Raw genomic sequence first — 26415 nt, 5'->3', positions numbered from 1 at the left:
CAAAAGGTCAAAGTAAAGGTGTCAAGCACTTATAAATCTTCATCAATACTAGAAAGGCTGTTGATTTGGAAATCCAACTGCATCTTAGAGCTGCAGCAGCTGCAGCAGGGGGTGGCAGAAGGGGTGGCAGAAAGATCACTGGACTAGAATCAGGAGATCTGTGTTTGCCGTTTCTAATCTGTAAAACTAAGAGGTTAAATAACTTTACCTCCCAAGCTCCCTCCAGCTGCAAAATTCCTTAAGATACAAGACAAAATTGTAATAGCTGGTAAGCATGACTTAGGAGAGACATGATCTTGAAGGGGAGGCGAGGCACCATCCTGAGATCAGTCCAACAAATTTAACTTATTTCACCCCATCATGTTACAAATTCTGCTTAGTTTCTGTGCTTCCTCAGGGACAAGAAGAAAAACATTTCAGAGGGATAAGAAACAGATGGTAGGGTTAAAGTACTTGTTTTTAATCTCTGGTTTCCTTAGAGCTTCCAAATAAGCAATTTGCACAGCATTCAGAGTCCCATATAACTCATATTTGGTATAAACATTATAATGTCAACTATAAAAATATACATGAGGACACGAACTGGTAATATTTACAAATGTCAGTTATAGTAGGATGTGAAATTGAAAACAGTATTCTCAAGCAATACTCTTTCACAAAACATTGCTCTATTCTTTCTTCAATAAAAATCACTTCATTTCCTCCCTTGTCCTTTCATCTCCCTCTCAACCTACTTGAGGCCCAACAGAGCAGACAGTTGAACCCAGTTATTTATCTATTTAGATGTTCACACAATAATGAAAAAAAACCCGTTTTTAAATAAATCATAACTGGGTAATGTTTCCCATATATGATGCCACGCTCAAAATGGTCAACTCTCCAGAGACATGATAGGGTTTTGCAATTTATCTTTGCTAGCAAACTTATACCTTTCATTCAATTTAAGGGTCACTAGAGCCAGGTACAGGCAGACATGAAACATATTGAATTGGTTTCTAGCCCTTAGAATGGTGTTCCTTTAAAACATGTTTTTGTAGTTCAAGTGGGACTTTGAAAATAATAGAATTTTATTGTTTAAATGCCTCCTAAAAACAACTCCAAGAATACTGCAGCCTAGAAGAGCCAACTATAGTTCCCATGAAAGCCAACAGATAATGAAACGGTCACATGGCTGGTTACCTTTTTTCATGAGTTTCAGTGCTGTTATATTCTTCAAGTTAATTTTACTAACTCAGACTCTACTCAAGTTTCTTTAGTTTCTTTCTTCCTCAAGAGACTCTAACATGTCTTTGAAGAAATCAATTTAAAGCAAGATGCATCAACCTTTGGCTTTAGCAATGTGTAACTTTTCTGAGAGGCAGACCATCCAATAAATTAAGATGCTTTCCACAAATACTTAAATAAATTTACATTTAACAAACCAGGATAATTGCTGATTTGGGAATTGGCATTTTACTAAAATAAGCAGCTGTAAACACCTATAAATAAAAAAAAGGGGGTGGGGGGAAAGATTCTTCCCTGTCTAGGAATTCTACTTCTGGGTATACATCCAAAAAAACTGCAAGCAGGGTCTCAAGGAGATATTTATATTATACATCAATGTTCACACAGCATTCTTCACAACAGTTAAAGGGTATAGGCAACCTAAGTGTCCATCAGTGGATGAACAGATAAACAAAATGTGGTGTATACACAATGGACTGTTAATATTATTCAGCTTTAAAAAGGAAAGAAATCCTGATACATGCTACAACATGGATGAACCCTGAAAACATGCTGAGTGAAATAAGCCACTCACAAAAGGACAAATACTGTATGATTCCAGTTATATGAGGTACCTAGAGTAGTCAGATTTATAGAGACGGAATGTAGAATGGTGGCTGCCATGGGCTAGGGGAGAATGGGGAGTTGTTAACAGGTATGAAGTTATAGTTTTGCAAAATGAAGAGTTCTGGAGAATGCACAATGTGAATGTACTTAACACTATTTACTGAAACTGTACACTTAAAAAATTTAGATGGTAAATTTTATGTGTATTTACCACAATTAAAAAAAAAAATCCTCCTTATGTCCCAAAGCTAAATCCTAGGGTTGAAAGCTCTTTTAGTTTTAAACTACCACATTATCCATCACTTCAACAACATGTGGCAGGCTGAGAAGTCAAGCGAGACAAATAGCTGTTTTTGAGTACCTTATGCTGCTTAATGACAGGTGTGTTGTCCAAGATAATTAGCTTTTAAAAGGAATAGCCTTAACCCTCCTCTGGAACTGGTTAGTGATCTCAGTTTCCCTTCATTAAGTTTGTGACAGCTCAATGTCTTCACATCTGTCACTGTTTGGGAGACTGATTCCAAGAACATAAATTGCTTCAAGGACTAGGCAACAAATTTATTCTGGTTCATGAGACATATCTGAACCCATCTGTTTTCTAATCAAAAGCCATATTTGAGTCAGTTTTGTTCCATCACAGGACCACACTAATGGGAGCAATACAATCATATGTTATTTTCCTCTTTTCTATCTGTGTAGTAGAGATGGTTACAGGAAACACAAATCAATTAAAGGCATGAGAGCATCCTCAGAAACAGGGTCTTTGCAGATTGTAGGATCCACTACCTTTGCAATCTTTGTTTATTCTTCAGACCACTGTGATGACATCTCCTCTGAGTGACATGGTTTCTTTTGGAGTTACACAGGGGGTAAATATTCCTATGTTGTAATAACTAACTTACCTTAATCTTTTTTTAAGTTGTAAACTGTCATGAATGATCCTTTTAACAAACTCTAATTCACCTCCTTCTGCCATGATCTCTGTGATGCCGCCTGTATTTACAGAACTAGGTGGAGGTCTTCGAGGATTTCGAGAATTTACTCCCTGAAAAACAACAATAAAGAACCCTGGTGAAAGATTTTCACACCTTAAGCACCAAATATAGAACCAAAGAACCAAATCTTTTTTTTTTTTTTTTTTGAGACAGAGTCTCACTTTGTTGCACAGGCTAGAGTGAGTGCCATGGCGTCAGCATAGCTCACAGCAACCTCAAACTCCTGAGCTCAAGTGATCCTCCTGCCACAGCCTCCCGAGTAGCTGGGACTATAGGCATGCACCATAACCATGCCTGGCTAATTTTTTCTATGTATATTAGTTGGCCAATTAATTTCTTTTTTATTTATAGTAGAGACGAGGTCTTGCTCTTGCTCAGGCTGGTTTCGAACTCATGACTTTGAGCGTTCCTCCCACCTCGGCCTCCCAGAGTGCTAGGATTATAGGCGTGAGCCACCGCGCCCGGCCAAGAACCAAATCTTTGAATATACTCCAGCTCTAAATAAGAATGTTTAGATGTAATTTTATTTCCCAAATATTATGCTAGATTTAAGATTTAAAAATCACATAGTTGCTACAATATTATATTTTAAACAACTGTACTCAGGCCAATATTCCTTCCCAGGTCTCTTCCCTTCCATCTTTGTGATTAAACAAAAAAATTTTACCTTTGTATATAGCCCAGTCTGTCACTTTTTCTTTATATTTTCTGCCTTGGTTTCATGCACAGAAAATCTACCCAAAGATTAAATAAATATTTACTTATGTTTTCATCTAGTACTTTCACAGTTTTGCTTTTTACATTTAAATATTTAATCTACACCGGGTACAGTGGCTCACATTTGTAATCCTAGCACTCTGGGAGGCCGAGGCGGGCGGATTGCTCGAGGTCAGGAGTTCAAAACCAGCCTGAGCAAGAGCAAGACCCCGTCTCTACTATAAATAGAAAGAAATTAATTGGCCAACTAATATATGTAGAAAAAATTAGCCAGGCATGGTGGCACATGCCTGTAGTCCCAGCTACTCAGGAGGCTGGGGCAGCAGGATCTCTTGAGCCCAGGAGTTTGAGGTTGCTGTGAGCTAGGCTGACGCCACGGCACTCACGCTAGCCTGGGCAACAAAGTGAGACTCTGTTTCAAAATAAATAAATAAATAAATAGTCTATTCTTATCTCCCACCACACAAAAAAGTTAACTCAAAATGCATCAAAGACATAAATGTAAAAACTAAAACCATAAAACTCTCAGAAGAAAATACAGGAGTGAATCTTCATGACCTTGAAGTAAGCAATGTTTTCTTAGCTAGGACAGCAAAAGCATAACCAACAAAAGAAAAAATTGGTAAACTGGAGTTCATAAAAATTTAAGACTTTGGGGCTGCAAGGGATACCATCAAGAAATTGAAAAAACCACCCACAGAATTGCAGAAAATGTTTGCAAATCATTATCTATTAAAGGATTTGTATCTAAGATATATAAAGAATTGTTACAACTTAATAATAAAAAGAAAAATAACCCAACTTAAAAATGGGCAGAGGATCTGAATAGGCATTTCTCCAAGACACACAAATGATCAATAAGTACATGAAAAGACGCTCAACATCATCAGCCATTAGGGAAATACTAATCAAAACCACAAAGAGACACCACTTCACACCCACTAGGATGGCTATAATCAAAAAGACATATAAGTGTTGATATAGATTTGGAAAATTGGAACTCTCATAAACCACTACTGGTGGGAATGTAAAATGGCATAGTCATTTTGGAAAAGTCTGGCAGTTCTTCAAACAATTAAACATAGTGTTACCATACAACCCAGCAGAAATGTATATATACCCAAGAGAAATGAAAACCTATGTCCACAGAAGTACTTGTACAGATATGCTCACAGGAGCATTACTCCTAAGACCCCAAAAGTGGAAACAACCCATATCATTCTATCAACTGATGAACAGTAAGCAAAATGTGACATATCCATACTGTGGAATACTACTTGGCAAGAAAAAGAAATGAAACATGATACATGCTACAACATGGATGAACCTTGAAAACATATATTATTCTTAGTAAAAGATACCAGTCACAAAAAATGACATATCATTCCATTTATACGGTATGTCTAAAACAGGCAAAATTTATAAAAACAAAGTAGACTGGCAGTTGCCTCAGCCTAAGGATGCTGTGGAGAAACTGAGTGAGTGCTAATAGGTAAGGGATTTCTTTTTGGGGTGATGAAAATGTTCTCAAATTGGCTGTGGTGATGGCTGCACAACTCTGGGAACTTAGTTCTGCTGCTGTAATAGTAATGTTCTATTTCGTCATTTGGATGCTGGCTCCACAGAAATGTTCACTTTGGAAAATCCAGTCTACACTTGTGACGTGTACTTTTATGCAGATTATATATGTTGTAGCTCAATATTTTAAAAAATTGTACTCCAAGATGTGGTTATTTTAGTTCATATAATTTATTTGCACTGAAGACTAAAACTTAGACTTCTAAATCTTGTTTCATTTTATGTTCCAATCTGGAATCTTGGCATTGTTAATAATATTTTATCTATTCTCCCTCCACCAAAAAATTTAATCCATCTAGATTTTGCTGTGAGGCATGGAAATGGTACTAAATTTTAGGGTATCTGAGTGATTCTAAAAGCAATTTATTATCTCTAAAGTTTTAAACACAAACACTCTTATTATTTTCTTCTGATTAATATTACTCACTTTTTATTATTAATAAAGGGTTATTAGCTGAAGGAAAACTAAGGTTAAATCAGTCACATTTTATCACGCTGAGTTTTTCAATAGGTTCTTTTTATCCAGTGCATCTCTACCCATATTCATGAGCAAATACATTTTTCATTTGAAGTTGGAGAGAGTAAACCAGACATTTATTTACTATCAAATGATAGGTGGCAGTAAAAACAGTGATTTCCTTCATAAGCCAACAAGTGTAGTCTAGGAGTGGACTATGACCTAAGTTGGTCTGATCAGAAGAAAATCAAATATTCAATGGTTTAGGAAAGAAAAAAACTCCTCATCTTCCCACCCCATAAATATTATTGTGCCACAAGTAAACCAGCCTAAGAACAAAAACAATCAAGGACCAGGTCAGAGCCAAGAGAAAAACAGAGCCTTTTTAATACTATGAACACCTTGATCAAATCATTCCTGAAATCCCAACTATTGCTGGATTTCTCAGATATGTAAGCCAATAAACTTGGTTCTAGGACACCCCCTTGGATACTAAAATCTGTGGATGCGGATGCTCAAATCCCTTATATAAAATGGCACATTATCCACATATAACCTACACACATCCTCCAGTATACTTTAAATCATCTCTAGATTATTTATAATACCTAATACAATGTAAATGCTGTGCAAATACCTGTGACAAATACCTGTGTGTATTGCTTTTTTATTTGTATTTTTATTGTTGTATTGTTATTTTCCATTGGTTCTTCCCTCCCCAAACACTTTTGATCTGTGGTTGGCTAAATCCACAGACAGAACCTGCAGATGCAAAATTCACAGATATGGAGGGTCAAATGTACCTCAAAACCAAAAGCATCCTGACTGATATGGCTTCCAAAAGCCAGGTACAATGGAACATGCCTGTAGTCCCAGCTACTTGGGAAGCTGAAGTGCAATGATCACTTGAGGTCTGCCTGAGCAATATAGTAAGATGCTGTCTCAAAAAAATAAAATTTTTAATTAAGAAAATAAAAGCTGCTCTTTGCTCTTATTTCTGCAAACAAGGAACATTTAGATTAAGTATTCAATTACTTTAAAGCAGAAGACATTTTACCTTGGCTTCCAATTGATTGGCAAAAAAGGGAGGGTTGCACATGCAAAAGTCATAGATAATCTCAGATTCTTCTTTAAGAGCATCCATCAGGAGTGTCTTCTGTGGCACTTTCACCACTAGGAGAAAAAATAGGAACTGTTAACTATAATTAATGTTGTGGTGGTTTTAAAATATAGTCATGTTCTGCATAATGATGTTTTGGTCAACAATGGACTGCAACACTGGGTGCAGTGGCTCATGCCTATAATCCCAGTAACTTGGGAAGCTGAGGCAGGAGCATCACTTGAGGCCAAGAGTCTGAGATAAGCCTGGGCAACACATCGAGATTCCCCTCTCTAAAAACAAATTTTTTTAAAAAATTAGTGAGCTCTGATTGCAACATGGTGGCACATGCCTGTAGTTCCAGCTACTTGGGAGGCTAAGGCAGGACTGCTTACATCCAGGAATTCAAGGCTGCAGTGAGCTATGACCACAACACTGCACTCCAGGCTAGGCAACAGAGTGAGACCTCATCTAAAAAAAAAAAAAAAAAAAAAATAGGACTGCATATAAGATTATAATATCATAGTTTTACTGTACCTTTTCTATGTTTAGATACACAGATACTTACCACTGTGTTATTATGTACAGTAAGATGCTGTGCAGGCTTCTAACCTAGGAGCAATAAGCTCCACCATATAGCATAGGTGTGTAGCAGGCTATACCATCTAGGTTTGTGTATGTACACTCTATGATATTCACAGGACAATGAAATCACCTAATGACACATTTCCCAGAATATATCTTTGTCATGAAGCAATGTGTGACTGTATGTCTATCAATTCTTTGGGACTACTCCCTTCAAGAGATGGAGTTTAATTTTCCTGTCCTTGAAAGTGTAGGCTGCACTTAGTGACTCAGCTTTATCAAACAGAATATAATGGAAGTGACAGGGGGTCTCAAGTCATAGGAAGCAATATGGCTTCCTCCTTGCCCTTTCTCCTGAATTGCTCTAGGAGAGGCTGATTGATACGCTTTAAGGACACACAAATAGTTCCATGGAGATATCCACATGGCAATGAACTAGGATTTCCTTCCAATAGCCATGTAATTGAGCAACCTTGGATGCAAATCTCTCACCAGTCAATCCTTTGGTTGACGGCAGCTCTAGCCAACAACTTGACCACAAGTGCTTCAAGACTCTGAACCAGAACCACCAAACTAAGCCACACCTAAATTCCTAACCCACAGAAACTATGAGATAATGAATGTTTACTGTTAAAGCTGCTACATTTGAATGTTACAGAGCAATGGAGAAATAAAACAAATGTATTAAAAATATTAGTATTTCCCTTTATGTTGATATGTTTAACACTTAGAAAAGCCTTATTTCTTTCATAAAATGACATAAAATCACTTTAATGAAAAAATTAACAGCACTTCATACATACAATGGATACAAAAATAAAAAGTAACTCCTCATAGGGGATTTGACTATTTCTGACACAGTTTCAAGCTCCATGCACCAAAATTTAAAAAGATGGTATACTTAATCAACAGTAGGGCTTCCTTCCCCTGCCCCCTTTTTATTTTAAATAGACAGGGTATCACATGGCCAGGCTGGAGTGCAGTGGCACAATCATAGCTCACTGCAGCCTCGAACTCCTAGGCTCAGGTAATTCTCCCACCTTAGTCTCTCAAGTAGTTGGGACTACAGGCATGCACCAACACCACCAGCTAATTTTAAAAAAAATTTTAGTACAGATGGGTCTTGCTATGTTGCCCAGGCTGGTCTCAAATTCCTGGTCTCAAATAATCCTCCCACCTCAGCCTACCAAAGTACTGGGATTACAGGCATGAGTCACCACATCTGGTCACTTTCTTTTAAAATCTTGGTGACTGGGTTACTTCATATACAGTCAATTCTCATTATTCACACTAGTTATGTTCTATAAAGTTGCCACAAATACTGAATTAGCAAATGAATACTGAACCTCTGGGCTCCTAGAGAAAATACAAAGTTAAGTTCCTACAAGGCTCTGATCATAACATTTTCATCAACTGATAGATATGCAACCTTATCTTGTATGTGTTTCTGTTTAAAGACATCTTATTTAATATACATTCCTCATTCATTAACACTGGATTTATGACCAACACACTATAATTCATGTCTTAATGAAGCTTATCTAATACACATGTTTTCTCTGTTAGGCACCTCACAGCCTCCTTGCATTAGGAACACTAGACAGCACTCTTTAGGGGCTATTTTAAACAGCAAAATCATTAAGAAAAAATACAAAAATACAGAAAACATGGCACTAAATAGACCACAGAAAGGACACTGGTTCACAGTATGAGAGCTGAAATAAGAAGGTAGAGTATCACTTTGTTCAACCTCAGCTGGGAACAAAAACATTGGGTGACTCAAATTATTGCCGCTCTGCACATGTCTGTGAGTGACCATAAAGACACCATGAATACTGATTTGGGGGTTAAAATAAATTTTAACTATTGACAAACTAATTCTAAAGTTTATATGAAGAGGGCTGGGTGAGGTGGCACGCTCCTTAGTACCAGCTAATCAGGAGGCTGACACAGAAGGATTACTTGAGCCCAGGAGTTTGAGGTTGCAGTGAGCTGAGATAATGCCACTGCATTCTACTGTAGGTGACAAAGTGAGACTCTGTCTCAAAAAATAAATAAACTAATTAAAAAGTAAAAATAAAGTTTATATGAAGAAGCAAAAGACCCAGAAGAGCCAACACAAAATTGAAAGAGAAGAACAAAGTTAATGGGCTGACACTACGCAACTTCAAGATTTACTATAAAAGATCAAAACAGTATAGCACTGGTAAAAGAACAGATCAATGGAACAGAATAGAGAGTCCAGAAATAAGTTTCCATAAATACAGTCAACTGATTTTTGACAAAGTAGCAAAGGTAAACCAATGCAGCTATAGAGCCTTTCCAACAAATGGCGCTGGAACATCACCTGGACATACACATGCAAAAAATGAATCTAGACATATACCTTACACCCTTCAAAAATATTAACTCAAAATCTATCATAATAAAACATAGGCCGGGCATGGTGGCTCACAACTGTAATCCTAGCACTCTGAGAGGGCGAGGCCGGCGGATTGCTCGAGGTCAGGAGTTCAAAATCAGCCTGAGCGAGACCCCGTATCTACTAAAAATAGAAAGAAATTAATTGACCAACTAAAAATATATATACAAATAATGAGCCGGGCATGGTGGTGCATGCCTGTAGTCCCAGCTACTTGGGAGGCTGAGGCAGGAGGACCGCTTGAGCCCAGGAGTTTGAGGTTGCTGTGAGCTAGGCTGACGCCATGGCATTCACTCTAGCCAGGGCAACAAAGTGAGGCTCTGTCTCAAAAAAAAACGAAATAAAATAAAAAATTTTTGCTCTGTGAAAGGCACTGCCAACAGAATAAAAAGACAAGTCACAGACTATAAGGAAATATTTGCAAGATTTATCAGATTAAAGACAGTTATCCAAAATATACTAATCTCAGTACTTTGGTTGGATGAGACAGGAGGATCACTGAGCCCAGGCTGTAGTGAGCTACAATGGCACCACTGCCCTTCAGCCTTGGCAACAGAGCTAGATCCTGTCTCAAAAAAAAAAAAAAAATTGGCCAAAGACCTGATAAACACCTCACCAAAAAAGATATACAGATGGCAAGTATATTAAAAGATGCTCCACATCATATTTCATCAAGGAAACATATGAGATACCACTATAAACCTATTAGAATGGCCAAAATCCAGAAAAGTGACAACACTAAATGCTGGTGACAATGTGAGCAACAGGAACTTTAATTGGTGGAAATACAAAATGGTTCAGCCACTTTGGAAAACAATTTGGTGGTTTCTTACAAAATTAAACACACTCTTACCATATAATCCAGCAAATATACTACTTAGCATTTTACCCAAAGGGAATGAAAACTTTTGTGCACATAAAAACCAGCACATGGATATTTATTGCAACTTTATTCATAATTGCCAAAACTTGGAAGCAACCAAGTTATTCTTCAGTAGATGAATGGATAAACTGTGGTACACTCAGACAATGAAATATTAAAAAGAAATGTGCTAAAAATAGATGAGCTATCAAACTATGAAAAGGCAGAGGAAACAAATATTACTAAGTGAAAGAAGCCAATCTGAAAAGGTTATATACTGTATGATTTCAACTACACGACATTCTAGAAAATGCAAAACTATGGAAATAGTAAAAAAATTAGTGGTTGCAAGGGGTTGTGGGGCTAAAGGATGAACAGTTGGAGCATAGATGTTTTTTGTTGTTTTTTTTTTTCTGAGACAGAGTCTCACTCTGTTGTCCAGTAGAGTGCCATGACATCAGCCTAGCTCACAACAACCTCACACTCCTGGGCTCAAGCGATTCTTCTGCCTCAGCCTCCCGAGTAGCTGGGACTACAGGCACGTGCCACCATGCCCACCTAATTTTTTTCTATATATTTTTAGTTGGCCAATTAATTTGTTTCTATTTATAGTAGAGATGGGGTCTCACTCTTGCTCAGGCTAATTTTGAACTCTTGACTTTGAGTGATCAACCTGCCTTGGCCTCCCAGAGTGCTAGGATTACAGGCGTGAGCCACCGTGCCTGGCCTATAGAGTGTTTTTAAGGCAGTAAAACTATTCTATATATACTGCTATAATGGTAGAGACAGGGCATTTTCATTTGCCCCAAACCACAGAATATACAACACCAAGAATGAACCCTAATGCAAGCTATGGACTTTGGGTGATAATGAGGTGTCAACGTAAGTTCATCAACTGTAACAAATGTCCCACTCTGGTGGGGGAAATGGATAATGGGGGAGACTGTGCATGTGTGGGAGCAGGGGTATATACAGGAAATTGCTGAACCTTCTACTCAATTTTTCTGTGAACCTAAAACTGCCCTAAAAAATAAAGTCTATTAAAATATACAAACAAAAAACAACTAAAGTCTCTGGAAATGGTCCTAAGGGCATATAGCAAATAAAGAAACATTTATTCAAGAAAATCTACTAAAATGAATGAATAAATAAGTAAGTTTCGGCAAGTAGGCAAATTCACAAACACAGAATCCACAAATAATGAAGATCAACTGCAGTTACTATTTTCTTTCTGAGTTAATTCTGGTATCAAAACAGCAAATCCAATTACAATGTGCCAGATTTTTAAAAATTACCAAAGCCTGCATTATTAAGGGAAAAAATAATGAGATATGTTCAATTAAAAAGATAGCTTAATAAACAAAGCTTGAAGGGGATATTTATTCTGTTGAGCTAACCTTTTATGAGATCAGATAAGTTATTCTGTTCCACATTTTTCTTTGCATAGTTGAAACACATGTCATCCACTTCTGTTGCAAGGAAATACCAGCCATTTAAGGTTGCTCCAAGTAAGGGATAGATGCAGGATGCTCCCGTACCTAGTAAAATGAAAATTCAAAACACATTCTACACACCATAGGGAAAGGTGAGAACAATAACGAAAACATCATTCTTCTCAGAATTCTTACAGAGTTAACAACTTCAATCACAAGCTGGAACCTGATCTCATACATACTGTCATACTGTGGCTGTGTTCTCTAGTCATTTCACATATGTTGATCTTAGCTCATAATTAGGTTCGAGCTTCCTAGAGGATAGAAACCTTGCTGTCCTCCTCTTTTGTATGTACTATGCAAAATGAAGTACACATATTTGGAGGTCAAGGAATACATGACTTACTTAAAATGGTCAAGACTCAATTTGATTTACTTTATAAAGGTCTATTTATTTATTTATTTGATTGTTTGTTTTTATTTATTTATTTATTTATTTATTTATTTATTTATTTTTTTTGAGACAGAGTCTCGCTTTGTTGTCCAGGCTAGAGTGAGTGCCGTGGCGTCAGCCTAGCTCACAGCAACCTCAAACTCCTGGGCTCGAGTGATCCTTCTGCCTCAGCCTCCCAAGTAGCTGGGACTACAGGCATGCGCCACCATGCCCGGCTAATTTTTTATATATATATATCAGTTGGCCAATTGATTTCTTTCTATTTATAGTAGAGACGGGGTCTCGCTCTTGCTCAGGCTGGTTTTGAACTCCTGACCTTGAGCAATCCGCCCGCCTCGGCCTCCCAAGAGCTAGGATTACAGGCGTGAGCCACAGCGCCCGGCTGTTTTTATTTTTTTTTGAGACAGAGTCTCACTTTGTTGCCCAGGCTAGAGTGAGTGCCATGGCGTCAGCCTAACTCACAGCAACCTCAAACTCCTGGGCTCAAGCAATCCTTCTGCCTCAGCCTTCCGAGTAGCTGGGACTACAGGCATGCACCACCATGCCTGGCTAATTTTTTCTATATATATTAGTTGGCCAATTAATTTCTTTCTATTTATAGTAGAGACAGGGTCTCACTCTTGCTCAGGCTGGTTTTGAACTCCTGACCTGGAGCAATCCTCCGGCCTCGGCCTCCCAGAGTGCTAGGATTACAGGTGTGAGCCACCGCGCCCGGCCAAAGGTCTTCATTTTAAATCTCATACAAAACTTGATTTTCTTAAAAGAAATCAATGCTATTTGTTAAAATACCACAGTAATAACTTAAAACAGATCAATGTACATCCATTCTCCAAAAGCAGAAAATAGAGTATAAAATTTTTATAATGTTTAACTGCCCAACTCCCTACATTTCTATAAGTTATCTATCACTTGATAGAAACTGGAAGCAAAAAAATGAAACAAAACTGAAGAGAGACCTCATTTCTTGGATGTAGAAACATGGGAATATATTTGATTTGGGGCCAATACAACAGTCACTCTCTAGCCCCACCACAGTTTCAAGGGAGATATTCAGAGGCAAAATGCTCCAGGCAAAAAAAAATCATCCTTTGACAAGTTGAGTTTGGTCCTAAACTTGTATGCAGAACCCCTAGCCCTTGACTGGACCATACACCAACCACAAATATTGCTTTTATAATATGATGGTGACTAATCTTGGCCAATTAGATTCTAAAAAGTATATTCAAGAGAAGGAAAGTCAGTGTTTTTCCCAAAGGCCTACAGTAGTCAGCCTATTACCAGCCACTCTAGGCCTGCTTTCCCCTGACCACTTCCTGGTTCCAGTCTAGTCTTCTAAGGATTTGGCAGGAAGAGGTTAAGGCTGGAGATACCCCTAACCCAGAGGAAATCCAGGCTCATCATACTGCTTCCTCATTAGGTATTCTGAATAGGCCAGTAAAAGATAGGACAACTAATGGCAGGAACAGCTAAGCTCTTTGACAGTCACAGTGATGAGTGCACTGCCTACCATGTTTGCCCAAGAGTATCTTGGCCCTGATGATCCTAGGCAAACCCCTAGGAAGGGGTAGTATAGGGTATTCAAGCTCCATTCAGAAGCTACAATTATTTAGCTCCTGCTAGCCATTCTGGTGATCCAGAGTCACTGACAATGAGAAAATTTCAGTTGTAGTGAAAATTTTCAGTTCTGGAGGGGGAAAAAATCCAGACCAGATCCCAGGCCCTTGACTTTCACACAATTGTTTCTGTCTTCATACTTCAATTTCATTAAAAAAAAAAAAAAGTACACTTACCTCTTGGGTAATAAATGTAGGTAAAAGACCTGTCCTCTGCCAAAAAAAAGTTTCTCAATTCTCAAGACCAAAGACTTGCCTTCTAATAGCATACAACAAGATTCTTTACTAATCCTTTATAGGACAGAACAGAATCCCCTTAGAAAGCCGAATGACATTTTCTAATAGGTAATCTTCTTTGTAATGATAAATAAAAATGGAAAGTATATAATCATAGAATTAGAGCAAACTGATGGAGTCTGGGGGAAGAATTTATTTTAAAAGCTCTAATTAGAATGAATATGATTTCAGTAAGCAGTGCCCCTTGTGAAGAACTAAAATCCATTAACCTTCTACATCTCCAAGTGCTATTTTAGAGGGTTTGGGGCATAATTAAAATCAAATTAGTACCAAATAGGCTGTCAAACTTTTTTTTAACTTTTTTTTTTGAGACAAGGTCTTGCTCTGTTGCCCAGGCTGGAGTTCAGTGGCATCATCAGATCTTACTGCAACCTCAAATACCTGGGCTCAAGCAATCCTGTAGCTGGGAGTATAGGTACACACCACCACAGCTGGCTTATTTTTCTATTTTTTGTAGAGACAGGTTCTCGCTATGTTGCTCAGGCTGGGCACAAACTCCTGGCCTCAAGCAATTTTCCCGCCTCCGCCTGCCAAAGTGTTAGGATTCCAGGTGTCAGCCATGGTGTCTGGCTGGCTGTGAAGCTTTTTAAGCAGACTAGTTGAGAATCTATCCTGCAGACAAGGTAAGAGACAATGGTGACTTGGACTGGGGTGGTTAGCAGTTGAGATGGAGAGGAGATGACTTAAGAAATCTTTAAGAGAAAAAATCAACAGGAAGTAGTGATAGACACTCTCAGTGAGAATGCAGAGAAGTGTCAAGGATGACAGAGTGGACTGTGGTAGATTCACTGAAATAAGAAACAAAGAGAACCAAGATTAGGAAGAAAGAGTATGAGTTTGGTTTTAGGCATGTCAAGTCTAAGATGTTTTTCAGATACCCAAGTTTCTTCTATACGTGAGACTAAAGGTCAAGAAAAGTAAACTGAGTTGAAGGAATATAATAAATATGTGATTCATCTCCATGGAGGCGTGAAATAAAGCCATAAAAGTGACAGAAATTGCCTACGGTAGGGTGCTGAATGAGAAAAGGGCTAAAGACTGAGCCTCAAATAAAGACTATCAATATCTAATGGTCAGGGACAGGAAGGTAGGCCTGAAAAGTGAAGAGTGAGTAGAAATGAAAGGGGAAAAGGAAAATGCACAAAGAGAAAGGAGGAGTCAATAAATGCTGCTGAAAAGGTCATGTAAGATAAAGACTGACAATATTCACTGAAAATGCGTGCAAATGTCAAAGTTAAACATTTGCTACTATCTAGAAATTGTGATTGCTATTAACTGTACTATATTTAGAAATAGAGTCACAGAGCTGTTACTTCAATCTTCGCTATAAGAATAGTAAAGGTCAAAGGACTAAAAACAATTTTAAACCCTATCAAATGAAAATATTGGCTATAACATACATATGTTTATAATTAAAACATACCCTGGCTTCTGTATGTATCTCTACTTAACCAAATAAACCAAACTGGCCAGTCTCTCCATTGTAAAAGTTTATAATTAACAGAACATCTTTCTTTAACTCAATGACTCTTCCTCCCTTTAATCTTGGATTAAACACCCTCTACAAATAATCAAAGAGTCCTGAAAGTATTCAGGCCCACATGATCTTAATTGGCCATCCACCTCAAAATCGCAGGAAGAGGCTGGGTGAGGTAGTTCATGCCTATAATTCTAGCACTTCGGGAGGCTGAGGTGGGAGGATAACTTGAGGCCAAGGGTTTGAGACCAGCCTGATCTAGAGCAAGACTCTGTCTCTACAAAAAAACAGAAAAATTAGCCAGACATGGTAGCACATGCCTGTAGTCCCAGCTACTTGGGGAGCTGAGGCAGGAGGATCACTTAAGCCCAGGTAACATAGCAAGACTCTGTCTCAAAAAAAAAAAAAAAAAAAGATAGAAAAATCCCAATAAGAGGATACTATACTAACATCAAATAATTCAGAGTAAAAATAATGCCCAATAGACACAGACATCAATGTGGTGCTCTGAATAGCTAAGTGAACAAGACCCTCACTTTCATTCTTCTCCTATCCTCTTCCTCCGATTTGGAGCTAACAACCCTTTTTCAAGAGAAAATAATGGCAGAAAAGCTCAGGTATAGCAAATAAGAACAGTAATTCAGGTTGAGGATCCCTTACCCAAAATGCTTACTTAGGATCAGAAGTGTTTTAGATCCTCAATTTTTTTTTTTTTTTTTTTTTTGGATTTCGGAATATTTGCATTATACTTACTGGATAAGCATGGCTAATCTGAAAGACGTAATCTGAAAAACTCCATTGACTATTTATTTTGAGCTCAAAAACCTTCAAATTTTGCAGCATTTTGGATTTCAGATTTTCAGATTAAGGATGCTCAACCTGTATCTGTGGCCAGCTTATTTTACACAATGACAAATACCCAGCAGAAAAGTATACAAAGAATTTGACCTTGCAAAACTTATGAACTTAAGTTTAGCCAAAAAAGAATTTAAAACTATATACCTATGTCAATTCCTCTTCGCAGAGTACTTTTGTCAGAGTCCTGGTGACCAATCAGATCTTCCACCCAATGAATATAGTTGAGCCTCAAGGGAACTGTGGGAATTAGTCTCTCCAATGGAATATCAATAGAAAGTCCAAAATCTTCCCTCAGTAGAGTACAAGTCAGAGCTCTGACTGCTTCAGGGTCTTTAAAATTAAGACTAGGGGATGGAGAAAAAGAAGTAAAACTGATTAGTAAGATTCACATTGCTGTACAAGCTCTATGGCAACCAGGCAATACCAAATATCCATTTGAATTTCCTAGAAAGATCACAACTAAATACCTAAATAGTCATAGAGCATTCAGCACAGAGGCATATAAACATGGCTATATAACAGTCACGGCATTTGAAAGGTAGTACAATTCTCCACCAAAAACACAGCATATCCATACATGGAGCATACAGATTAACAGTGCCTCTGTTCAAATTCCTGATTGTCCCCTTACTTAGCTATGTCACTTTAGACAAGTTATTTACCTCTATGAGACTCTCTCCTCAACTGTAAAATGAAGATAATAGTACCAACATCACAGCCCTGCTATGAGATAACCTGTGAAAAGTACTTAGTATAATGTCTGGTACATAGGAACTATTTAACAAATGCTGTCCCTTTTTTACTGTTACCATTAATATTATTTGACATTAGCATTTTTTGAAAATCATACTTAAAAGTGGAAAGTAGTATAAAATGTTTAATAATGAAAATAGGATAAGATACTTAACTATAACATACTATAGATACTAAATTTATAAAATGTAACAAGTTTTGTGAAGTACAATTTATGTACTATAAAATTCACCCCTAAGTGTACAAATGAATAGTTTTTAGTATATTAACAGAGTTGTGCAACCATCACCACAACCCAATTTTAGAACATTCCCATCATCCCCAAAAAGAAACCACTTGCCCAACTGCAAATCACTCCTCAATTCCAACCTCAGCCCCAGGCAACCACTAATATACCTTCTGTCTCTACAGATTTGCATTTTCTGGATGTTTTATATAATTGAAATCATATAATATGTGATCTTTCGTGTCTGGAGTCTTTCACTTAATACAATGTTTGTAAGGTTCATGTATGTTTAACAGGTACCAGCACTTCATTCCTTCCTATGGATGAATAATATTCCATTGTACAGATAACCACATTTTGTTTATCCATTCACCAGTTGAACATTTGGATTGTTTCTACTTTTTGGCTATCATAAACAATGCTGCTATGAACATTTCACATACAAGTCTTTGTATAGACATATGTTTTCACTTCTCTTGGGTGGACACCTAGGAATGGATCATTTGATACACATTTATGTTTAAAGAAACTTGCGCCAATATAGCTATTTTGATGTAAAAATACTGCTCAACAGAAAATATTAAAAAGAGAAAACCAACAAGCCTTATCTATAAACAGAGTGTTTTGAGGGAGAGCAGAAAGCCAATAAATAGGATTGTGTGGTAGGAAGAGCTTTGAAACGGTCTGCTTAGAATTCTGGCCTTAAATTGTATGGTCAGATAGCTGTCATCTTTAAACAACTTCCGATCCACACCATCTTCTTTAGTGTTTCCTTCCTGGTCATCAAATGACCAACCATTTGAAAAACTCAATATCCATCTGGATGTCTGAGTGTCAAGAATGCTGTATCTACCTAGCAACCATGGAAACTTCAAGCAGGTACCATCAACCCAAGCACCCTCCATCACCCACAGCAAAAACGTTCTAATGTGGAAGTCAGGAGACCTGGATTCTAATCTTGGCTCTGCAATCAATTAGCCATGGACTTAGACCAAGTCACCTCAACTCTTAGATCTCAGTTTCCCCATCTATAAAACTTAAGGGATTAGACATGACAATCTAAGGGTCTTTCTAGCTGGAATTTTATGATTCTGTGAGGAACACTAAAAACTAGTACAATGATAGTCACTTAAATATAGATCAAATTATAGGCACGAAAGCAGTTGAAACACTTACTGAAAACAGACAGAATAACCAAAGCAACAATAAACATTTCTATTATCCTCTAGTCTGACCAGATAACAAATTCTTTTTTCTTCTGTTATATTATGACAAGCATACAGTAACATAATTGAATATATATGAAATAATAGACAACCAGTAATTAGATACACAACTTACTCTTTAATAAAAAAAACCGTTTAGAAAAACAAAAACTTTCATAATAAAAGAACTTGTGAATAGAGTAATGATAGGTAGGATTAGATTTAATGAATATATTAATAGAGTTGTTATCTATATAAAAATTACACTCTATACCTGAATATAACTATTTCTTGTGACCTTTAAGAATGCTTCAGGATACTAATTTATAGGGGGAAAATATGGAAGGGATTAAGAATGCAATTTTAATATAATCTACGGCAAACAGAAAAAAGATGGCTATAAAGGAATCTCAAGAGATAAGAGCCTAGAAGCAATGACACTCCCATAGCAATGAGTGTACCTAGTTACCTAGACCTTGGTTTCGAAGTACCATTCCCCATTAAAAGGAATCAGAGTTTCTTGGATAAATGGCTATTATAGGTTTGGAGTAGGGAAAGTATAAGATAGATCTAAAACATTTTATTATATAAGAAAACAGAATGCACTCAAAGGAAGATAGGGACAAGTAAAAAGTACACTGGAGCCAGCTTGAAGGGGCTCCCACTGGGCAAATCTGGGTCATTGTGAATGAAAAATGCTAACAATGGGATAACACATAGAATAAAAGAATATATTAATCCCTATTTATATAAATAGATAAATGGGGGGAGGGATAGCTCTTACTGAGAATAAAATAACAATAAATGTAGAAGTAATGGAGTTAGAAAATTACATTTGGCAATCACCATGCTAATAATTGTTTCAATTAAGAATCACCAATGGATCCTAAAAATAGGAAGTAAAAGTCTGATGAGAAATAGGATATTTACATAGTCTCAAAGTATTTCCCCATAAATTATTACCATGCTCAGCCAAAAGATTCCATTTAAAACTGATAACAACAATATTGTATTTTATTCCTGTGAAATCAGTCAAGTGAGTGAGAAAGATGGGCCAACTCCATTTCCTTCAATGACACAGGAATGAAAGTCAATTTTTACACATGGAAAGAAAGGTCACATCTGAGTACCACACCAAGGCATTCATTCAAATATATTCATGTCCTTTATTCTACAGTGGTAGCCCAATCTATTACTAAACTTCATTGCTAAACACACAAGAGGAAAATATCTCAATATAATATCTATGTTCAAACGTCTTAAAATCTCAGATGTAAAATTTCATAAAATCTATTAAAGAAACTTAATAACCTAGATACCTTGTAAATTAAACCTGAACAGTATTACCTAAGAGCAGTACATATTAACATAATTATTGCCTTACAACTTCTGAATGTTATTATGCACTGGTGTTTCAAATAAACTGTGAAAATCAGGAGTAGCAAACTCAAATATTTACAAGGAAAAGCTATTGGTACTGCTTCGAATGCCAGTCCCTGACAAGATAAGGAGATTGTGCCAGAATGTAAATCAACACACTGAAGTCATGCAACCAAAGAAATATCAGCACTCTGGGAGGCCGAGGTGGGCGGATTGCTCAAGGTCAGGAGTTCGAAACCAGCCTGAGCAAGACCCCATGTCTCTACTAAAAATAGAAAGAAATTAATTGACCAACTAAAACTATATATACAAAAAAAAATTAGCTGGGATGGTGGCGCATGCCTGTAGTCCCAGCTGCTCGGAGGCTAAGGCAGTAGGATCACTTGAGCCCAGGAGTTTGAGGCTGCTGTGAGCTAGGCTGATGCCACAGCACTCACCCTAACCTGGGCAACAAAATGAGACTCTGTCTCAAAAAAAAAAAAAGAAAAGCGTATGGCCACTACTCAGTTCTAGATAGTTGAGGTCAAGTGGGTCTGCCAGCCCAGTTTTGCCAGATCTCTAATAAGTATTTTCCAACAAAACCAGTAATCCATGTTTTCATATGAAATTTCTCCAATTCTTAAAATCAATGTGGGCAATAAACAATAACTGCAGCCTTATGCAATTTACAGGCTGACAGGTTGCACCCTCTACTATAAATAGTGGAATTTTTAAGAAAGTTGGGCTACGTGGTTTTAAAAATGGGTTACTCCACTTTTAAAGTTGAAGTTTTATATAAAAATGTTTCACTTTCTTTGAGCACTACTTTCTTTGTTCAACTGAGTTACAGAGAATAGAATTAAGAAGTTGTGGTAACAGGCATGCATTCCTTTATTCATTCAACAAATACTGATTAAGTGTCAACTATGTGCCAGGCACTGTGTAAAATGCTGGGGGTACTGCAGTAAGCAAGCCTCCCTTTGTGAAGCTGACAGTCTGGTAGTAGAGGACAGATATTAATCCAAGAATCACTCAAATTCATGTAAAACTGTAACAGTGATAAATACTATGATAGGTACAAGGTGATATGAAACCTCCCAAATTAGTGGATCCGCCTTAGGAAGGTCAGGGAAGGCTTCTCTGCAGAGGTAACTGAGCTACAAAATGAGAGTAGAAGAAAAATTAACAAAAGAAAGGAACTGGGGGAAGGGAACATGGCATATTAGGGTCCTAGGTAAACAGAACAGCAGGTACAAAGACCCTAGGGCTGGAGGGAACTTAAGGGGCATTCCAGGTACTGAGAGACAGTCACAGTGTCTAAAATGCAGCCAGCAAGTAAGCAAGAAGAGACTAGAGGAAGATAGGGACCAGATTATGTAGGGCCTTATAATTATAGCGACCATACAATTTTATCATCCAACAGGGACTTTTCTGAAAGTGAAAGTAAAAGCCACAAGGATAATTATAATCTATGTTAAGGATTTAGGTCTGGTATGAAATAAAGACAGACCAAAATAGAAGCAGGTGCCAATTAGGAAAGTATTGCTGTATCTGGGTTAACAGGCTAGATAAACCTAGCAATGGCAGACATATGGAAAAGTGAGAGGAATTAAGAGAGATCTTAGAGGAACTATTTCGGAGATTTGGTGATGGACCGATATGGAAGATGAGGGAGGATGTGTTTCACATTCTTCTCCTAAGGTTCTGACCTGTTCAACAGGACAGACAGCGCCACCCACTGAAGTTAAGAACTTTGGTAGAAAACAATTTTTGAAGAGAAATATCATAAATTTGAGCTGTATCGGAGACATCCATGTGGAAATACTGAATAAGCAGTGATCTCTAGGTATGGAGTCCAGAGAAGAGGTTTGTAGAAATAAATGTGTAAGTGATTTGCTAACAAGCAAGTGAAGCCCTGCCACAGATGAGAGTGATTCAGGGGAAAATATAAAGTGAGAAGGGAAGAGAGCTGGACACTAAGCCTTGAAAATTTCTTTAATAGTTGTGCACACCATCATTACAGAGGAATCTCCACAAGGAGACAACGGGAGGCCAGAGCGGAAGAAGGAAAACAACAGCAGTATGACACCAAGGAGGCCAAGTTAAGAGTGTGTCCATGAAAGAGAACAGCTGGCAGAGCAACCTGCTGCTCAGACAGCAACTGAGAGCTGAAAACCCGAGTTAGTGATCTGAGATCACTGGAGACCTTTCCAAGAGCTGCTTGGGTAGTGGTAGAATTAGAAACCACCCTGGAATGAGCTAAAGAGCAAAGTATGGTGGGGGAAAAAATGGAGACAGTAAAAATAGATAATTCTTTCAAGAAGTTAAGTTATGCAGGAGAGAAAAGAGACTGGGCAAGAGAAGTGGTAGGAGAAGTTTTGGAGTTGACGGAGACGTTTTATTAATATTTTTTTAATGGAAAACATACATATGTTTAAAAGTCAACAGAAAGTCACACAAGGCCACATATGATTCCATATACACAAAATCTCAGAAACAGGCAAATCCATAGAGATAGAAAATAGACTGCGCGGGCGCAGTGGCTCATGCCTGTAATCCTAGCACTCTGGGAGGCCTAGGCGGGTGGATTCCTCGAAGTCAGGAGTTCGAAGCCAGTCTGAGCAAGAGCGACACTCCATCTCTACTATAAATAGGAAAAAAACTAATTGGCCAACTAATGTATATAGAAAAAATTAGCCAGGCATGGTGGCGCATGCCTGTAGTTTCAGCTACTCAGGAGGCTGAGGCAGGAGGATTGCTTGAGCCCAGGAGTTTGAGGTTGCTGTGAGCTAGGCTGATGCCACGGTACTCACTCTAGCCTGGGCAACAAAGTGAGACTCTGTCTCAAAAAAAAAAGATAAGTTTGAGTAAAAGCATATATGTACATTATGATTGCATTCCAGTAAAAACAAAACAAAAAGACCCTGTATGTATATATGCACAGAGAGGGAAAAAAGTCTAGAAGGGTAAGAACTACCTCTGGACATGGATGCGGGTGTTTCCTATTCTTTTAAATGGCTGCATGGTATGCTCTTTTGTGGATATATTATAGCTTTTGTAACTATGGAAAATGCTTATAGCACAATGTCAAATGAAGAGGAAAAAACCTATCATTGTATCTATACCACAATTACAAGCACAAAAATTACTATATTATATATATGAATAAAGACAAAGGCTTATAAAGAAACACAGATGAAGTAATTTCATTTTTTAGGGTAAAAGAATTTTGACTTTTTCTTTTATGTATATGACATTGCCATTATAAATGTAGTTAGGAGGCCGGGCGCGGTGGCTCACACCTGTAATCCTAGCACTCTGGGAGGCCGAGGCGGGCGGATTGCTCAAGGTCAGGAGTTCGAAACCAGCCTGAGCAAGAGCGAGACCCCGTCTCTACTATAAATAGAAAGAAATTAATTGGCCAACTAATATATATAGAAAAAATTAGCCGGGCAGGAAAAATTAGCGGTGCATGCCTGTAGTCCCAGCTACTCAGGAGGCTGAGGCAGGAGGATTGCTTGAGCCCAGGAGTTTGAGGTTGCTGTGAGCTAGGCTGACACCACGGCACTCACTCTAGCCTGGGCAACAAAGTGAGACTCTGTCTCAAAAAAAAAAACAAAAAACATGTAGTTAGGAAGGACATATTTCCGTAATTTTTCCATTAGGGAGCCTATAATGTCTGTATAATAAAAAATAATTCCTTTTTCACAGAAGGAAAACAGGTCCTTGGGTCCAGGGTACCTGTTTTCTCTAACAGAGGGCCAATTCTGTTGACAGCCAAACCAGGATATTTCCTCACTGCGACAGCAATCACCAAAAGATAGTGCTGCAGCTTAAGCATTCATCACATAGCTTCATGAGACATTTGGGGCAAGAGAAACAGCAATATAATTAATGTTTTCCTAGGGCCTTCAAACAGAGTTATTTACATAAATAATTCTTGTTATTCAAAAATATACATACATATTCACTCTGGTAAACTAGAACACACAATTTACTAATAAGTAACTAACTGTATCCTAATCGCCAAAAAATAACAAGACATTAAGCAAAGCCTAGTCTAATTGAAAGAAATAAAGTGAAAATCAATAAAAAGCTGATTCTTAGACTTTGTTAGTAAAATGAGTGATTGTTTTCTACTTCTAAGAAAATGCAGACACTAGTTCTGAGCATTGGAAATCCTTTTGTAGGACAAAGTGGAGTCATCTGACTTGACTAGTTAAGTATCTAGGTCACATTAGCACCTTGGGACATTCAAAAATCCTAAACACTGGCAAGATCTTTTTTCATTCTCATTTCCAAGATCACAGGGAGGCCCAGGAACTAAAATTAGCTCTCACGTGAATATTAGTAATTTATTCATTCCATCAGTCTTTGTTGTTTGTTTAACATATCCAGCAACACAAAACAGCGTGTTGTCACCAAGCTCATGTTCGATATCCCCAGAATGACTCCAGCTCTCTACTGATGAATACAGTATTACCCTTATTGATGGATTTTGGAAGGATACATTTCTGCAATCCACAGTTGAAACAACAATCATTCTAACACTGGAGAAGCTGAACTTTATGTAACAACAAAGGTCAAAGCCTCTCAACCTCACTCCACCATTGGTTTCTAGTCATTAGATCTAGATCCTAGCTGAGGTGCTAAAAATGATAGTCACCCAGTATGACACAAAGTCCTTCGATGCTGGGTCTTTGGTTTAAAAACAAATCAGTTAAGTGTCACACTCTATTCAAAGTTCAACTGATAGAGCTCAACTAAATTGAGGCTGTCTCTATGGAGCCGGTTATTGTAAAAAAAAACAAAACACAAACTAAAATCTAATTGCAATGGTCAGATATGATTATAACAAAGCAGTGAAATGTGCAGGGAAGAGGAAGAGGGAGAGGGAGAGGGGAGAGAGGGAGAGAGAGAGAGACAGAGAGACAGAGACAGAGAGAGGGGAGAGTGAGGGAGAAAAGACACCCCACCAGCAATCCTCAGCCCTTTAATTATATATCAGGCTTAATAACAATATGAGTACTTATCATTTTCTAAGTGTCTACAATGTGCTAGTCACTTTACATGCATTATTGCTAACCTTTATGACAACCATGCTAAATATATCCTTTTACCCCCCCCCCTTTTTAGGTAAGGAGACTCAGTCTCACTGAAGCTAAGAAAATTACTTAAAATCTCACAGCTAAAAAAAAAAAAAAAATCTCACAACCGGTAAGTGGCACCCTCAAGACAGGTACTTATGATGACTCACTTAGAAGATCCCCTCTTCACACAACACCCCCAATTTCCTTAAGAGAACACTTAAGAGTTGAGCAAATAGGCCGGGCGCGGTGGCTCACGCCTGTAATCCTAGCACTCTGGGAGGCCAAGGCGGGCGGATTGCTCGAGGTCAGGAGTTCAAAACCAGCCTGAGCAAGAGCGAGACCCCATCTCTACTATAAATAGAAAGAAATTAATTGGCCAACTAATACATATATAGAAAAAATTAGCCAGGCATGGTGGCGCATGCCTGTAGTCCCAACTACTTGGGAGGCTGAGGCAGCAGGATCGCTTGAGCCCAGGAGTTTGAGGTTGCTGTGAGCTAGGCTGATGCCACGGTACTCACTCTAGCCTGGGCAACAGAGTGAGACTCTGTCTCAAAATAAAAAAAAAAAAAAGAGTTGAGCAAATAAATGACACTCCAACCAAGCTGAGGTCTAATGTTTTGTCTGATATTCCTTTTCCATCATTAGTTGAGTTTATATTTTGGCAATTCTTCTTTCATACATCTCACAGAGTTAAATAAAAAGCCACTATAAAACTGAAGAACATTCTATCCACACAGTCAGTCATCAATAACTCCTACCCAAGCAAGCAGGAATAGGGATGAAGTCTGGGAGCAACTAGGTAATTTACACTAAAAAAGTGTCTCTTTTCTCCTGTATCTATAGCAGGTCCCTTCTAAACATGTCACACTGCCAACTATAAATGCTGTTCCCATCTTTAAATGAAAAAAAAAGGGAGTTTCTCCTCAAGAATGCCTTATCATCCTCCCATCTCTTCACAGACACATTTGTTTTTCCCTGCAAAATACCTTAAAGTTACTTTTGTTCAGAGGAAGATCTAAGTGAAAAACTAAAAAATAAAAAAAAAAATTTTATAAAAGAAAGAAAATTACTTTTGCCTATTACAAAAACAACCACTTTGAAC

At 37.8% G+C, this 26415-nt stretch overlaps 1 protein-coding gene across 1 annotated transcript in view; it reads right to left on the bottom strand.

Moving 5' to 3' along the window:
• Positions 1–26415, bottom strand: part of METTL16 (methyltransferase 16, RNA N6-adenosine) — a 67690-nt gene that overhangs the window by 22507 nt on the left and 18768 nt on the right. Inside the window, exons 3-6 of the mRNA XM_012740782.2 lie at positions 16822–17021; positions 11943–12083; positions 6635–6750; positions 2733–2875 (exon numbers count right to left, since the gene is read on the bottom strand). Coding sequence (XP_012596236.2) covers positions 2733–2875; positions 6635–6750; positions 11943–12083; positions 16822–17021 — 600 coding nt within the window. The remainder of the gene's footprint in view (positions 1–2732; positions 2876–6634; positions 6751–11942; positions 12084–16821; positions 17022–26415) is intronic.

The sequence above is a fragment of the Microcebus murinus genome, chromosome 18, assembly GCF_040939455.1.
Source record: "Microcebus murinus isolate Inina chromosome 18, M.murinus_Inina_mat1.0, whole genome shotgun sequence".
NCBI classification, from domain to species: Eukaryota; Metazoa; Chordata; class Mammalia; order Primates; family Cheirogaleidae; genus Microcebus; species Microcebus murinus.
This window is presented reverse-complemented; position numbering and strand designations above follow the sequence as displayed.